Source organism: Pipistrellus hanaki (assembly GCF_964339955.1).
Source record: "Pipistrellus hanaki genome assembly, chromosome: X".
In the NCBI taxonomy this organism is placed as follows: Eukaryota; Metazoa; Chordata; class Mammalia; order Chiroptera; family Vespertilionidae; genus Pipistrellus; species Pipistrellus hanaki.
Window position 1 is genome coordinate 12442489 of NC_140524.1, and position 15498 is coordinate 12457986.

Consider the following 15498-nt stretch of genomic DNA (forward strand, 5'->3'; position numbering starts at 1 on the left):
ATTGCTGAACCCCCCAAAGCTGAAGGCACGGTGCAGGGATCGTTAATATTCTGAGCCTTTTATTTGAAAAAAGGTACTCATTATATACTAGATCCCTCTTACACATATGACCCTGGAAATTGACTAAGGGGAAGAGTACTTCAAACATTTCTACAGAGCAAGCATTGCAGATACCATTAATTATCTTCAGCCGTGATTTTCTCTAAATTCGGAATTAGTGGGCTTCAAGTTAATGGGCTTTTTACCATAGTTGCAGGCAGTCTTATTACAGTACTTTTAAATTAGCTAATTATACTAAATAGTATGAGGAGAGATCGGTGGGGAGGATGTGCTTGTTTCCGAATCAGCGCAATCCTGAAATTGAACTTCATTACTTGTCAAGCTGAAAAGCACCCTATACCAGCAGCTTTGCATCTTGACTTTGACCATGAGGGCACACACATGAGACATAGCACAAGTACATACTCCTAGAAAGACAGCGCACAGGTGTGTAAGAGTCTCTCTTGATAATCTCTCTCAGATAAAAGAACAATCTAGAGGCAGTGTTGTTTTTCTTTCTTCTTCTCATGGGATGCCATTTGGTTGTCAAAAGATCAAATCTCAGCCAGCCAGAGAGGAACCATCTGGCTCCAACTCCTAACAGACACTTTCCTGTCCTGAATGCCTCATATTGAGGCTACAAAAAAAGACAACATCCAACAAATCAGGCAGATTCCTGTCTTCCAAAGCACCCTAAGGAATTCACACAAATGGCAGTGGGATTGGCAAGTAGAAGAGGAGGTCTCTGGCTTCCAGTAGTTCTGTGTCGCATTTCCATCAGCCAGGATACAACGATAATGCTGTGCCCGTCAGCTGGGCACCTGTGAGCTCCAACTCTTTCTCTTGTGCTTTTGGTTTGAAAACCCTGGGCGATGGGGAGCAGCAGGGAAGGGACAAGATTGTGACTCTTGTTTTACAAATTCTTAGAAAGTTTTGGTTGAAAACAAGTTATGTTTCAAGGAAGTTTTAAAGCCTTTTCTTTGTTAATGAAAAATATCTGAATAACTAGCCCCACCCTTCCCAAAGTCAAAAGTCACACATCTTTCCACCAAGAAGTTAAAAGTCTCAGGAGCATTCAAATTTCCATCAGCTGCTGATGCCCACGAAACAGGAGCCAAGGCCAGGGGCACCAAATAAAAAAAGGCAGGTGAGTTGGGATCCCAGAGGGCACAGGCCCCCAGGATGGAGCTGCTTTGTCTTCTTCCGAAGCTTTTTGTGAGTGGGGGCAACTTTGGGGGGGCTCCGACAGCAAATCTCAGCTTTCCTCATTCAGGGCCCTGTCATCAGGCTACCCAGTCCCCGAGAGGAGACATTCCTCCCTTCAGACGGGAACCCTCCTTCCTGGTTACAAATATAGCCACACACCGGCTATTGTTTCAGATAAGCATGTAAGAAAAGGCAACGTGCACAAGAGCGCGCACTCACACACACACACACACACACACACACACACACACACACGCACACACACACACACACACACACGCGCGCACAAATCCAAAAACAACAAAGATGTGGCTACTGCAGCGTTAGCATTGTATCAAATCTATGTCCATACAAAGACAGATTTTGAAAGATATGTACAGAGCATTCATAAAAGCCAAATGTGCACCGCGAGGAATGATGACCACTGTGGACTGTACAGTCTTTTTTCTACAATATACTGCAAAAAACGTCCCAGAGACCTTGGTGGCAACCCCACTCAAAAGAACGCTATGAAGCACCTGAACCAGAGAGCGCAGGGCCTTAAAGAAATGCCTCTGAGTGAGCTCTCCCTGCAAATCTGTGCTCAGCGCCTGAAGGACATGTGCCACCCTCCATTGGGCCAAGTTCCTGCTTCCAGATCTATTCGGTCTCCACCCAGCTGCAAATATCTGGCAGCTCATTAGGGAAGGGCTCAATAGATGCCAAAGGCAGCAGGCATTCCTTGGCTCTGGTTAATGGGCCCTATGCCTGGCCCTCTGCTTAGTGGAGAGGAGACACATGGGGGTAAGTGTCTTCTCCCAGGTCACACACAGGTACCAGCCTGAGAAAATGCTGGAAGGGCAGGGGCTGGCCCCAGAGTTTCAGGCTGCCTTGTTGAGTTCTCTAACATGGCCAAATGGGATTGACCTCAGCCTCCATCATGGAAAAAGCATGGGCTTTCTGGACCAAAAATGCCTTTGTGAAGAAGGGTAGGAGTGTAGTGCTAGAGATCCAGAGGGAGGAAATAAGGAAGGCAGGAAAGTTGGAATGCCACCTGGTCAGCACCTCTGTCACCAGGGAGCACTCGGAGCAGGTGGGGTGGGCGGAGGGGGGGGGGAGGAACAGAAAGCTTTGACTGGAAGGAGACTGATTCCCCAGATTGAGACTCAATATCAGAGTCATATGAAGGCCTCCTCTAGGACTGGTCCCCTATAACCTACACATTTCTAGAAAAATCTTCCTAAGGGCAAACCATACTACCCAGACCTCCACATAGTCCTGTGAGGTAGGGGGAAGGATGAAAAACCCCAACCACAAGGTCAAGTTGTCCAAATTGGGGGCCTCACTGGGATAAGATCACAAGCCTCCTGACTTGAATCAAGTCTCAGGGCAAGTGTCCAGGACTGAAGGGGCCTCCAGATGTTATCTGTGGCCACAAGGCAGGGCCGCATTCAAACAAAAAGGCCCAGTGCCTGCCTTGGAGAGCTGTTTAAACAGAAAGGAGCTTGTCTTCTCAGTGGATTTTTAAACTGCTGTGGTTGCCAAGAGACCCTGGCTATGCACTCTTTTGGGCTCCACAAAAATTTGCTACATTTAAAAAAGCACCACAGAGGAAAAATGGTTTGGCGCCAAGGCCAAGAGGATAGAGATGAAGGGTTGGGGGACAGGGAGTCGATAGTCTTTTGGGTGGTCATTGACAGTTAAAGATAGGTCACCTCTGCCCCATTGCTGTCCAAAACCTCACTGAAATGGAAAAGTGGACAGCTCTTGGGCCACAGAAAGGGGTTAATAAAAACAGGCCAGCACCTGGCAATGACAGAGCAAATCCTGGATGGGCCTTCTACCCCAGGTCATGGGCTTCCCCATCTCCCTCAAAAAGAAATGTCTAAAATGGGACACGTTAGGATCTTCTTCCCGGGTGGGCACCATCATTAAGAAAAAAATAAGCCATCTAAAGTTCAAATTCAACTCAATTCACCTACTCACGAAAAGGGAAGTATCCCAAAAGTTCAAAACCGGAGAGCACAGTGCTGAGGAGGCCAAGGTCAGATGGGTATAGATGTGCTATGGGACAATCAATCTTATGAGGAGAAAACTTCAGCTGTCTACCCCAGCCTGTACCCCAACCATTCAGAGGCCAGGGACTCCGCAGGCAGAGGCAGTCAGATAGGTTTTCCCAGGGCTATGATTGGACTCGTGCCAGCGGGTAGCAGTTTGAGCACAGCCAGTGCATACATCTGGAGAGCCAACACCTGGGAGAGGCCAAGCATACCAGAACCAGAGCTACCACTCCAAGATAGCAAAGTTCACGCAGGCCCCTTTGATTAATCTGGAGGAGGCAGTTCTGACAGCCAGGTCCCTACCCCTCACCCTTCACACACCCTGTCCTCCTTCCAGGTTATTTGAGACGTTCATTTTAACCTGGTCAGGAGGATGGGGGGTGGGCATTGAGGGAGAGAAGCATCACAGATCTGTGAGATTGATTTCCCTTGGCCTCCTAGGAATGGCCTACGTTATAGTGTTTTGTTTTTTTGTGTTCGTTATTTATGTGTGATAACTCTTTTTTGTTTTTGTTTTTTGTTTTTGTTCAGTCCTTTCCTTGTCCTCAAAATGTAAGCCAGGACACAGCACAGGACTGTTGAGGGGAAATGGAGCTGAGGGCTGGCTCCTCTCTGTCATTTCTGTGGCCTAGGCTTCCAGACACAGATAGGAATTCAGCCAGCTGTGTGGCCCCAGGGCCCAAGCCTATGGACATTCTAGCCACAGTCAATTCTATGGGGTGATTCCTTTGGCATAAGAGAAGCCAGTCCCTGACAGAAGGACAGGATAGAGGGACATAGGGAGCTTCTGGAAGAGCTGGGCTCTCTGGCCTGTAGCACTTTCCAGGGGCATATGTGCTCCCTATACCCCTCACCTGTCTCTGACAACTGACTACAAACCCACAGTTAGGAAATTATTTGGCAACAAGGAGGCTAAGGCTGTTTTGTGGTGGCACAGTCTTTAAAAAGTTAAAAAGAAAATAAGAGACCCTCCGAAAGAGGCTTTCATACCAGACAGGACACAAGTCCCATTACTTGTCTGAGCCGGGGTTCGCAGCCACTATCTCCTCATACTTTGGGGGTGGGTCACTGTAAGTGACACTTGCCTCCTCACTGCTGCTCTCCTGGGGTGCGGTCACCTCCTCATAGGATGGGGGAGGAGTGGCACTGGATAATCTAGAGAGAGAGAGCTCAGGAAGGTAGAGGGTGCTCTCAAGGCGGACTGTGGTTCTGCTCCCCCCGCGACTGGGCCCCAGCACCACCTGTGGGCTGCTCCCTGCCTCCCGGTGCCCAGAGGACTCCCCCTGGCTATGCACAGTGCCCCGGTACACCATGACCCGGGGCAGGCTGTGCCCGCCTCGATTTGCTAGGTACCGGTTCTGAGCATAAGAAGGGTGATGACGGGTGGCTTTCTGCAGCTGGCACCTCCAGATGATGAACAAGGCGATGACAATCAGCAACGCCACCCCCAGAAGAGGCACCACCACATACATGGCATCTGAGCTCTGTGCAGGGTCTCGGACTGAGTAGACTGCATTAGGATATCCCTTCCAGAACTCCATCTGCAAAAGAAGAAGGGCCACTTACACTCATGCACAAGTGCTCGTGCCCCAGATGAACCTCAGAGATCTTCTGCAAGATGGCTCCCCACCCCACCCCATCTGACTGGCCTCTAGGAGCTAACAGAGAGGCACTAGAATGCACCAAGGATAAAGAGCAACACTCCCATGGAGGAGGCCCCCAGAGTCAGGCCGATGGGACTCTAAGGACATGTTTTCTGTTCTATGGCCCCAAAGGCCCCGCCTTGGACTAGGCTGGCTTTCCTTCATTGCTTCTGGTCCATCTGAGGCACCTGGGCCTGCTCTTCTTATTCCTGATGTTACCTCTCCCCCCAGAACCCAGCCATAGGGTGGTACGTGCCGTTTTCTCTTTGTCCTCAAACACCTCCTTGACCTCCTCGTAGCTGCAGATCTCCTCCATGCACTCCCGCTCGATGGTACCCTGGCGCAGCTCCTCCAGGAACTCATTGGCACGAGGGAACCGCTTCAGGACCGAATGGGCATTCTTGGCCTCCAGAAACACTGAGGAGAAAGCTGCACTGAGGCCTGGAATGGGGAGGTACCTAGGGGCCCTTCAAACCAGACTCAGCCCATGTGCAGAAGCACAATGATGGATGGAAGCAAGACAAAGCCAGCTGGCTGGCCACCATCACAGACATGGCTGGCCCTTTGTAACAGGGGTGGAATGGCTGACTTTCTGTGATGCCATAATGTATCTGCCTAGAATACCATGGACCCAATAAGACTCATGTCTCTGGTGCTATGGAGGAAAATGGAGAGTGCATGTTGTGTAGCGTGTGGATGGAGATGAAGGATTTTGAATAATGTAGTCAGTGGAAAAAAAAACAACACCCAGTATCTCCTGCCTTACCTCAAAACAAGAAAATCAGAGCCCTTATCTTGAGGTCACCAGCATCTTCTTTGATGCTGATGATGGTGACCAACACTAAACAATCTTATAAGACTCTATCAGGGTGGCTTCCCTGCACCTATGCTATCAGATCACCCAGCATTAATTGCCTTGCCCAAGTCAATCTTGTACAAACCCAAACAGGAGTAGGTCAGAGAACTGAATGTACATGAGCCTGGGAAGAGGGTAGCAGGGTCCAAAGGGGAAAATCTACATCTTTGTCTACATGGCATAGTTGCCTCCTGGAAAAAAATGTCATTGAGTGACAGCCATGTCTACTTATTCCAATTGAGTGGACTGGTATAATATGAGCTATGTACTTCCATAAGCCTGACTTAGGACTTTAGAAAATGAAAGAAGAGGTGACATCTGCCCCTGATATGAACATAGAGGTGAGACTTCTTAGTCCCCATGTCAAACAGTCCCACTCATGCCCAGATAGGTAGGGCTATGCCAGCAGGCAGACACCCTTCCCCAGGCCCCATGACCTGTCATATTAGTTTCTGCCATAGTGGCCTGGGTAGATGCACAGCCCCAAATGAGCATGTACTCCAGAAAAAGCTAATCAGACAGGGGCCACAGGGACAATCTGGAGAAAGCAAAGCTGGGAAGGACTTGAAAGGTGGATATGCACTTTTCCCATGAGCCCTTAGGCATGGCCCTTCCCCACTTGGTCTAAGCTCAGAAAAACTCACGTGCCATAGTGCTCCCTCAGAACCAGCGTGTCACTTGCCTGGAAAAGGAGAAAAGCAGAGTCACAGTTGAAATGGCATCCCAAAACCTACAGGGCACCCTTCTGGCGCTAGAATGTGAACCATAGCCCCAGTGGCTTGGCCAAAGGCACAGCACCCTCTACACAGTTGCTCACAGCTCTGTTGCTTTCTATTCTGCCCTGAGCTCTCCTCCAGAGCTTCCCTAGACCCTGCACTTCCTAAAGAAATCTTTCTAGTTCTTTCCCCAAGAATATTCTGAGATTCTAGAAGACCCAGACCTTAACTTTTTCTTTAAACATGAAAAACTCCTACAGGCTGAGGGTCCTCCTTTCTCACTTTGCTCAAGGAATCTGTGCACTTTTGAGTTTTCAAGAACCTCAGAGATACCAGGACTTAGGCAAGGTAAAGCAAATCAACAATAACAGAAAGAGGATGCATTTTGGAAACTAATTTTGCTCACAATGGCAGGTCCCAGATACCTCTAATGACAAGCATGTTTCTTGAAAACAGGCAGCACATTTTGAGGAGCAGGTACTGCCAAAGCTTAAGATGGCAGTAAAAACCATCTCAAAAGTCACGGCCCAAACAAAGGTGACCTGCTACGTTCATTTTCACCAGACACGATGGCAAAGATCCCCTGAAACCAGTCATCTCTCCTCTTGGCATGGAAGAACACTACAGCAGTATACCAAGACATTGACTCATGAGATCAAAACTGAGACGCTATCAGGGGTCTTCAAACTACGGCCCGCGGGCCACATGCAGCCCCCAGGGGAGTCTGATCCTGCCCGCCAGGTTTTTTGGGCAGTGAGCGCAGCCAAGGTGTTACAGTAGGGATTAGTAGTTCATATAGTCCGGCCCTCCAGCTCTCTGAGGGACCGTGATCTGGCCCCTACTTTAAAAAGTTTGAAGACCCCTGCGCTAACTCAATACAAGTGTTGCCTCTGAAAGCTGTGCTCCTGCTCAGGAATTACCCAGCCAGTATGTACATCCCAGCCACAGCACACTGCTCTCCCCAACATACACTCCCACTCGTGCTCATATTCCAGAGCACTGGCCCAACTGTCCACATCTGGGAGCAATCACCCCACTGCTCCCCTCCCCAAGCAGAAGCTCTAGTTTCAGGACTCTTTGGACGCAGGACATGTGAACGGTGTAACTCATTGTGCTACCCTTTTTTTCCTAGGCTGCCAGGAAGTTCACCGTTAACACTGACCGTCACGTACAAGCGCCCTGGTTGCCCAGCTGTTCACATATGCTTCTCCCCCTGTGACATGGTATGCACTTTTTTAATGCAGTTACAGAATCTTAAGTATATTTAAAATAGATCTTCCAATCCTTCTGGCAAACAGGTAGGACATAAACAATACATACAATTAAAACCAAAGACAAAGCAGCACATCTTTCAGCCATCTATGGAAGCAATATGTCAAGGGGGGCTTTCTCTTTTGAACCCCACAACAATCCCATCCAAAACTCATTATGGGAATCTGTCAACGACAGGCCTACTGTTGTGAGAAAAGTTGACCCTCGATGTTTATGAGAGCGAAGATGGACTATTAGATCTCAATTCTGCTTCCATTGCAGATCCCTGAGGTTCCCCTACAGCCAATGCTGGTCATGTGGCCAGGGTGTGGGTGTGGCATGCCTAACAGCAAGGTTTTTGATTGTAGAAAAATGGAGCCTTTGTGCCAGGGTTTGAAGAGAATGAGTAAAGGCTTTACTCATAAATGAAGGTAGAAAACTGTGTTTAACTGCTCATCAAAGAGAACTGCAGCATTGTTGTTGTTTTTTAAATTATTTACATGGGAAAATTACATAACACCTTACGATAGCCACTTCTTGTCCCCAAACACCTGACTTTGATACATGTACACCCACACATCTCAAAGCCCCGGATGTGAGCTATCCAGACACCTGAAAAAAGTCATTAGTTCATGTTCAAGCTTTAAACAAGCCCGGAAACTCCCCCACATAGCTCCCAGGGTAGAGCCACACTCTATTAACAATTCTGTAGCCAACGTCACTGCTGCTGCTATGAGGCCTCCCCCCCCCCTTCCCCCCAAATATAGCGCCTGCTTCTTTCCCTATAAATACACCATCGATAGGCTGTTACTATAGCAACAGTGAGGAAGCGTGAGGGCTCCATGACAGAGAAACGCTGCAGCAGTCACGCATGTATATGTTCCTCCTGCCCCTGGTGGATACTGTAAGGCTGATTGTAGGCCGGAGGAATTTTTAACCCACTCCCCACAGGAACACAGCTGAATCCTGAAGGCCCAGAAAGGAAGGAAGGCCACCACAAAGACCTCCAGACTCCAGGCTGGAGCTTCCCGAATCACAGCCCTCAGGGACTTGGCTCCCAAAGTTCCTTGTATGGGGACTGGAGGCCAGGAGTCCTGGAATCCCAAGACATGGTCTCCGAACCACTTCTCCAAATCCAAAAACCCTTTTTCTTTCCCTTAATCAGAGCTGATCCCCACGAAAGCTTCTTAGGTTTCCAAATCTTATGACTCATCCGCCCACCCAGTGACAAGGGACCTCCAGATTACGCTCGAATTCAAACTCGGGACCCTCCTGGCCCCCTTCCACTCATGCCAGTCCTCAAAGTACCTGTCCTTGCCCTCCATAGCCCGCAACAGCGTCCTGCCCACTAACTCCTGGCCCAGCAACGGGTCTGCTCAAGACCCCAACGCCCTGGCCCGGCCGGACCTCCAGACCCTCCCCCGATAGTGCCCCGCGCCCAATTCAGTGGTCTTGGACACTGAACCTTGCCCTCGGGGCTGGGGCACCCAACCCAAATGGCCTCACCGTTCTCCGGGCCCAGGAGGCGGACGCCTTGTTTGCGCACGCAGCCCGCCACCTCGCTGCTGCGCCTCTTTCAGCAGGGCCCCTGTCCCCGCCCACCTGCTCCCCGTCGGCCAAGCCCCCCGGCCCAGCCCAGCCTTCTCCTCCTTCCTCCCTCCCCGCCCCGCTGCCCTCCCGCCGCCCGCCCCGGGGCGCCCGGGTCCCTGCCTGCCAGGGGCTGAAGTGCCTCTGGAGCTTCCTTTGCAAACTGGCGCGCAGGCCTGCCTATTACCTCGGCACCCCCTGCCCTGCTTTCCTTTGGGGGCTCCGCCGCTGCCCACCTCCCGACACCCCGCCGCGCCAAAGCTGGCCTCGCGCCCCACTCCCTGGCGCGCCACCCTGGAGCGCCCAGACCACCGTGCCCCCCGATTGCCAGGCCGCGATCGTCGCGCCGCACCGCGCACCGGGCTGCCGGGCAGAAGAGAGGAGAGAGGGTTGGGGGGCGATGAGAGCGGTCCTGGGGGGGTCGAGAGAACCGGCGGGCGAGCTGGGCCGGAGGGGCGGCGGCGCGCACCCAGCACTGCGCGCCCGCGCCCCACTCCGCCAGCGCCGCCCCTGACCCCGCCCGTGCCTGGCGGGGCGGGGCCTGGCCCGCGGGCCCCTGGAGCACCGGGGACCCTCGGCCCAACGTGCGGGTCCAGTCCCGCTCCAGGGCGAAGGCCCTCAGAAACCCTGACACCGCAACGGGCTCAGGCAGCCGCGCCCAAGGCCCGCGCACCAGGTGTCCCCGAGAAGCCCAACTCCCCCAACTGTTTCCTACCCTGGCTCACCTGTCATCTGGCCAGCCCGCCCCCAAATGCCAGCCAAGGAAAGAGGGGGCCCGGGACAGCAGCCTGGGTCCACCCTGCCAGGACTCAAACGGGCCCGCGGAAGAAAGGCTGGGTCTAGGCTGCGTTCCACCAATGATTGGGTGACCTTGGCTTCTTCACTTCTACCCTCCCCACCCTGCCCCAGCACCGCAGGCTTCTCTCCTGTCAATTTTAGAAAATGGGGAGAATCCTGTCTGGGGAGTGTGGCGAAAGAAAGGAGGAAATGGGCTTGGAAAACTCTTCAGGTGCAGGAGGGGGAGAGGAGGGGATCTCCAGGGCCTGCAAGGAGAGTGCTGGGTGGGTGGAGGAGTGGGTGTACTCAGGAGGCAGCACTATGGGATGAGGTTCAGGGCGAGACGCTGGCAGCAGCGGGATGACACAGTCTAGGGAGAACAGGCGAAGAGGTGGACTGCTAAAAGAGGGCAGGACAGTTCTAAGGGAGCTCGGGATCTCCTTTGCCAAAGCTTCCGAGGAGGGGCAGGTGCGCCCTGCTGAGTTTCAGGGCTCTTTTTGTTCTCTGAGCCACTGGCATCCAGCCAAGAACTGGAGTTGGCGCGCCCTCCCAATTTCGTGCTTTGGGGCAGTTTCCAGGCAGAGAAACTGCAACCTGTCCTGCTGCAGTGACAAGAGCGAGTGGGGAGGGGGGTAAGGGGGGACCTCCATTGCCCCAGGGTCTGTTCCAGAGCAGCTCCCAGAACTAGCCTCTCCCTGCCCTCCCCCCATTTTCAAAGGTGCTTTCCTCTCCATCTCTGCCACCAGTTTGGAGTCCTCCCCTGCCTTGCTTGCTCCTCCATGGCTGCAGGAGCTCCCTCCTTGCCCAGGACAGACCCTTGGCACCCTTCCCCCATTGAAAGCCAAAGTACCACAGCCCCTAGCCTGTGGAGTAAGCTACCACAGGGGAAAAAATCATTACCTGAGAATGAGAATAAGACTTCTTTGGGGCCCAAAGACTGTATGTGTTTTAGAGGTACCCTCAGTTCAGGGGGAGGGAGCCTGGGACATGATTGATAGGGGAAACTAGTTGGGGATCTTTAGGAATTTACTTTCTGGGTCTTCTAACCCACCACCATGTCCCCATCCTGATCTTAACCACTATATTCACAGGAGACTTTGCACAGCTTTCAGTGGATGAAGAAGGGGTCTATGGCTTCTGCTCTCCTCCCAGCCCCCCTACATAAGTTTCTGGCTCCAGTATCACCAGTCTAATAAGTTCCCTCTCAGCCCAGAATGCCTTTCCTCCCACTGCCAGCCTCTGTGCCCTGTATTCATTCTTCCCACATAGCTCAGATGACATCTCTACTCTGAGGTCTTCTGGGAGTATCCACACCCACCTGTGTTGACTGTTACATTCTCAGCACTCAGTCTGCAGAGACTATAAATGGGGGCGCATCTGTGGGTGTCAAGGGTGAGGAGGATTCAGAGCAGCATCTCTGCAGCATGCTGCCTGTGGTACCACTTGGGGATACCACTGATCAGCACTGCGATCCTCTCAGCAAATGATTTAACCTGTCTGCACCTCAGTTTCCTCATCTGTCAAATGAGAATAATGGTAATAGTACTTGTCTTAAAAGGGGGTAAGTAGGGCAAATGGGATAATCGCATCAAGTGAGTCTGGTGCTTAGTATGAGTCTAATACAGGTCAACTTTGGCCACATCCAGATGTATTACATTTGGTTGCTCATGGGGTGCACACTTGCCTCCTCTAGCTTAGGGTCAGAGACTTTGTCTCTTCATGTGTCCCTAGCATCCAACACAAAGCCTCATCTGCAGCAAGGTTACTAGATACTTGCAAAGCTGAGGTGGGAGAAGATGGGCTGAGGTGTGGAGTTGGAGTGAAGCTCAGCCTTCACCTTAACACCAAGATATCCCCAGCACCACCAGCAATTCTGCTCCCCTTCACCCACCCTCCCAACCCTCCCCCCACTTCACCCCTCCCCCCAGCTTCTTCCCTATGGGGAGCCTGAATCTTGGCTTCCTTCAGATCCTGGCTTTCTCAGAAGTCTTTCTAACTCCCCTTGGGATGGTTTCAGGCACGCCTGGGGATTGTCTGGGAAGGGCTGAAGCCCTTCCTCCCCACCTCTCCCCTGCTTTTAGACCTTGATGTGAATAGTCCCTCTCTGAACTAGGATGGGAAGGGCTTGGCCACTGACTTATCTGCCTTAACCAGGAACTGGGCTATTTGGTGCACTTTTTTTTTTTTTTGTTTTGTTTTGTTCCCAACCCAATCAAGGTTCCTTTAACTTCCCCGAGTCTACTGGCACAGTTTAGATCCTTATTATCTAAATTCTGGAGAGATGTTCTGGTCTTCCTTTGAGCCTTCACTCATTCTCCCCTATCTCCATCACTTTCATCATGCACCCTTCTCTTAGTCACTGCATTGGCAATCTCAACAAACCCACCTTGGCACACATCAATATCACATATGTAGTGCACTAAGGACCATAGGAGGACCCAGCTACAAAAAAAAAAAAAAAAAAAAAAAAAAAAAAAAAAAAAAAAGAAGTGTACAATATGGTTGCTAAGAATTTCAAAAGAGACAAAAGGCAGATCATATTTCAATAAAAATTCCTAGTATGGTGTGAGAGGACAGACCTTCTACTCCAACATTGTTCAAACTTCTAACCTGTAATCATTTCTGATCCGGATCCCATTTGGCAGGACCAGCTTCATGGGTGTTGGAACTATGAAGTTGGACAGGATCCAATACTTAGAAATGTTCCTCATGCTTGGTTTAAGGCTTGGCTTTTCGCCATCTTGCAGTTCTCAATACTTTTTGAAAAAGAGACCAGCACTGGACCCTGCAAAGTATGTAGATGATCTTGCCCATCAGTGATATTCCCAACATCCTTGACCCTATCTCGGGGTCTTAACCACCTTGCCACTCTTCTGACCTTCCCCATCCCTTTCTCTTAAAACCTTGACCAATCTCTCCTTTTCTCATCCCTCAATGCACCAATTTCTTCATCTTCCTCTACACAGCCTCTCCTAATCCCATCCCTGTGTCTCATCCTTTGGCTGAGGCAAGTACCCTCTTACAGCCTCATTCACTCCTGGTTCCTTACTCTACCCAACCCTCATTCACTCCAGAATTGAACCCTTTATGAGCTCTGTTGCTCTCCATACCCTTATATCCTCACTAAGCCTCACTCCATCTCTGATCTCTGATCCTAAACCCTGATCCTTATACCATAAGAGCCTCAATTCACCTCTGCCAACTGATTAACCATGTGTTATGGGCGGAATTGTGCTGCCCCTTCCCCATCCATGTGTTGAAGTTCTAATCTACCCTTTGACCATATTTGGAGATAGACTCTTTAGAGTGGCAATTGAGATAAAATTGGGCCATTTAGCTGGGACTTAGTCCAATATAATTCATGTCCTTATAACAAGAGGAGATTAAGACACATACATTCAAAGAGAAAACCATGTGAGGACACAGGGAGAAGACAGCCATCTACAAGCCAAGAAGAAAGGCCTCTGAATAAACTGACCTTTCTGATACTTTGATTTCAGACTTAGAGCAGAGTATTTAATCAGAGCTATTGTGTGCTAAATACTTTTCTAGGACCCAGGATTGCAGAAACTAACAAAACAAATAAACAAAAGCTCCTATTATCGTGGAAATTAGACAAATAAACAATGATGTCATAAATGAGGGTTGTTAAGTGATGATCAGTGCTATGAAGAAAAATTAAGCAGAGAAGGGTCTTTGGTCATTAAGTGTTTAAATATAGTGGCCATGAAAGACACTACTGAGAAGATAGCACTTGAACCAAGACCTAAAGGGGATCAGGGGCCAAATATTTCAGGTTGAGGGATCCACATGTGCAAAAGCCCCAGAATCCTCGACTCAGAGCAGGTGGCTGATGTGTTGACATGGAGAGAGTGAGAGAGGGAGTTGGTGAAAAATGTGACCAGAGAAGCCATGATGGGGGTGGCTAGAGATCATGCAGTTTCACAGGTCATTGTGAAGACTTTAGCTCTTAGCATGAGGTGGAGAGACATTGATGGGTCTGAAGTAAGTGGTAATATGATCTAATTTCTATTTTCACATATATGACCAATCTGACTGATTTATGAGAACTGATTGAAGAAAGATGAGGGTGGAAGCAGGGAGATTATTTAGGAACTATTGAAATAATCCACGTGGGAAACAGTGGTGGCTTATATGAGGTGATGCAGTGGATGCAGTGAGATGTAGGCAGATTCTAGGTTGATTTTGCTGGTAGAATCATTAGTGTTTGATGATAGATTGATAATGGGCTATGAAAGATAGGAGTCAAGGACAGCTCTGAGAAAGACAGTGATGAATGATGAGGTAGGTTGGATGAGGAATATGGAGTTTGAAGCAACATCAGAGATGGAAATATAATTGGAAAATAAGTAATATCTAATCAGTGTTAAAAGTCATGAGTCTGGCCCTGGCATGTTTTGCTGTGTCATGGTTAAAGTGTCAACCCATGAATCAAAGGGTCACAGGTTCAATTTTCAGCCAAGGGCATGTATCTGGGTTATAGGTTTGATCCCCTACCCTCGTTGGGGCTCTTTGGGGCTCATGTGGGAGGCAACCAATCCATGTGTCTCTCACATCAATGTTTCTCTGTCTGTGTCCCTCCCCATCCCTTCCACTCTCTCTAAAAATCAATAGAAAAAGGTTAGAGAGCAATCAAAGGTCTTGTATGCATGCATATTAGCATAACCAATGAACACAGACACTGGGGCAGTGGGGGTTTGCCTGGGGTGGGAATGGCTGGGGGGGGGGGGGTCAATCAGGGGAAAAAGGAGACACATGTAAAACTTTAGACAATAAATAAAAAATAAAATAAAAATATCCTTGGGTGAGGATTAAGATTAAAAAAAAACAACAACAACAAAAACAAACAAAAAAACCCCAACAACAACAACAACAACAAAAACCTCATGAGACTGGATGGGATCAGCGAGGAAGTGAATACAGAAAAAGAAAACCCAAAATCAAGCCTGAGAAATCCACCATTTAGAGATGGGGTAGATGAGAAGGAGCCAGCAAATGAGACCATGAAAGACATCAATTTCTCAAATCCTAGTGACTGGGCAAGGAAAAGGAGGATAAAGAATTGACCATTGTGTTTCCTAATATGAAGGTCATTGGTAACCTTCAAGAGCAATGTCCAGGAAGACATGAGGGTATAAAGGTGGATCAGAGTGCTTTCAATCAAGAGTGGTAAAAGAGAAATTGAAAGTAGTGAGTAGTGACTGAAAACCATTTCGAGGAGTTTTGCTGTAAAGGACAACAGAGAAAGAAGAGAATGGTGGTTTTAGAGCTATAAGGGGGACAAGTAAAAAGTATTTTTTTAACATGGAAAAAAAATAAATCATGGTAACATGTGTGTGCCAATGAGCCAGTAAAGAGGGGAA

General features: G+C 49.5%; 1 protein-coding gene across 3 annotated transcripts; it reads right to left on the reverse strand.

Moving 5' to 3' along the window:
• Positions 1–3812: 3812 nt before the first annotated feature.
• PRRG3 (proline rich and Gla domain 3) lies at positions 3813–10133 on the reverse strand. 3 transcript variants are annotated; one of them, XM_084870274.1, is made up of 4 exons: positions 10063–10133; positions 6428–6465; positions 5184–5344; positions 3813–4825 (listed from the first exon to the last, which is right to left on the reverse strand). In XM_084870274.1, the coding sequence occupies exons 2-4, from the start codon at positions 6432–6434 to the stop codon at positions 4295–4297; spliced, it is 699 nt and encodes a 232-aa protein (XP_084726400.1). In that variant the 5' UTR covers positions 6435–6465; positions 10063–10133; the 3' UTR covers positions 3813–4294. The 3 variants fall into 3 exon arrangements, with proteins under 3 accessions (XP_084726400.1, XP_084726398.1, XP_084726399.1); XM_084870272.1 differs by lacking the exon at positions 10063–10133 and adding an exon at positions 9697–9837; XM_084870273.1 differs by lacking the exon at positions 10063–10133 and adding an exon at positions 9257–9350.
• Between the last annotated feature and the right edge of the window lie 5365 nt (positions 10134–15498).

What these genes read in the sequence shown, in the direction of transcription:
- PRRG3 (XM_084870274.1), bottom strand. An exon ending in TTGAGGACAAAGAGAAAACG is followed by an intron (nt 4,826 to 5,183) that starts GCACGTACCACC and finishes CTTCTTTTGCAG; the next exon opens with ATGGAGTTCTGGAAGGGATA.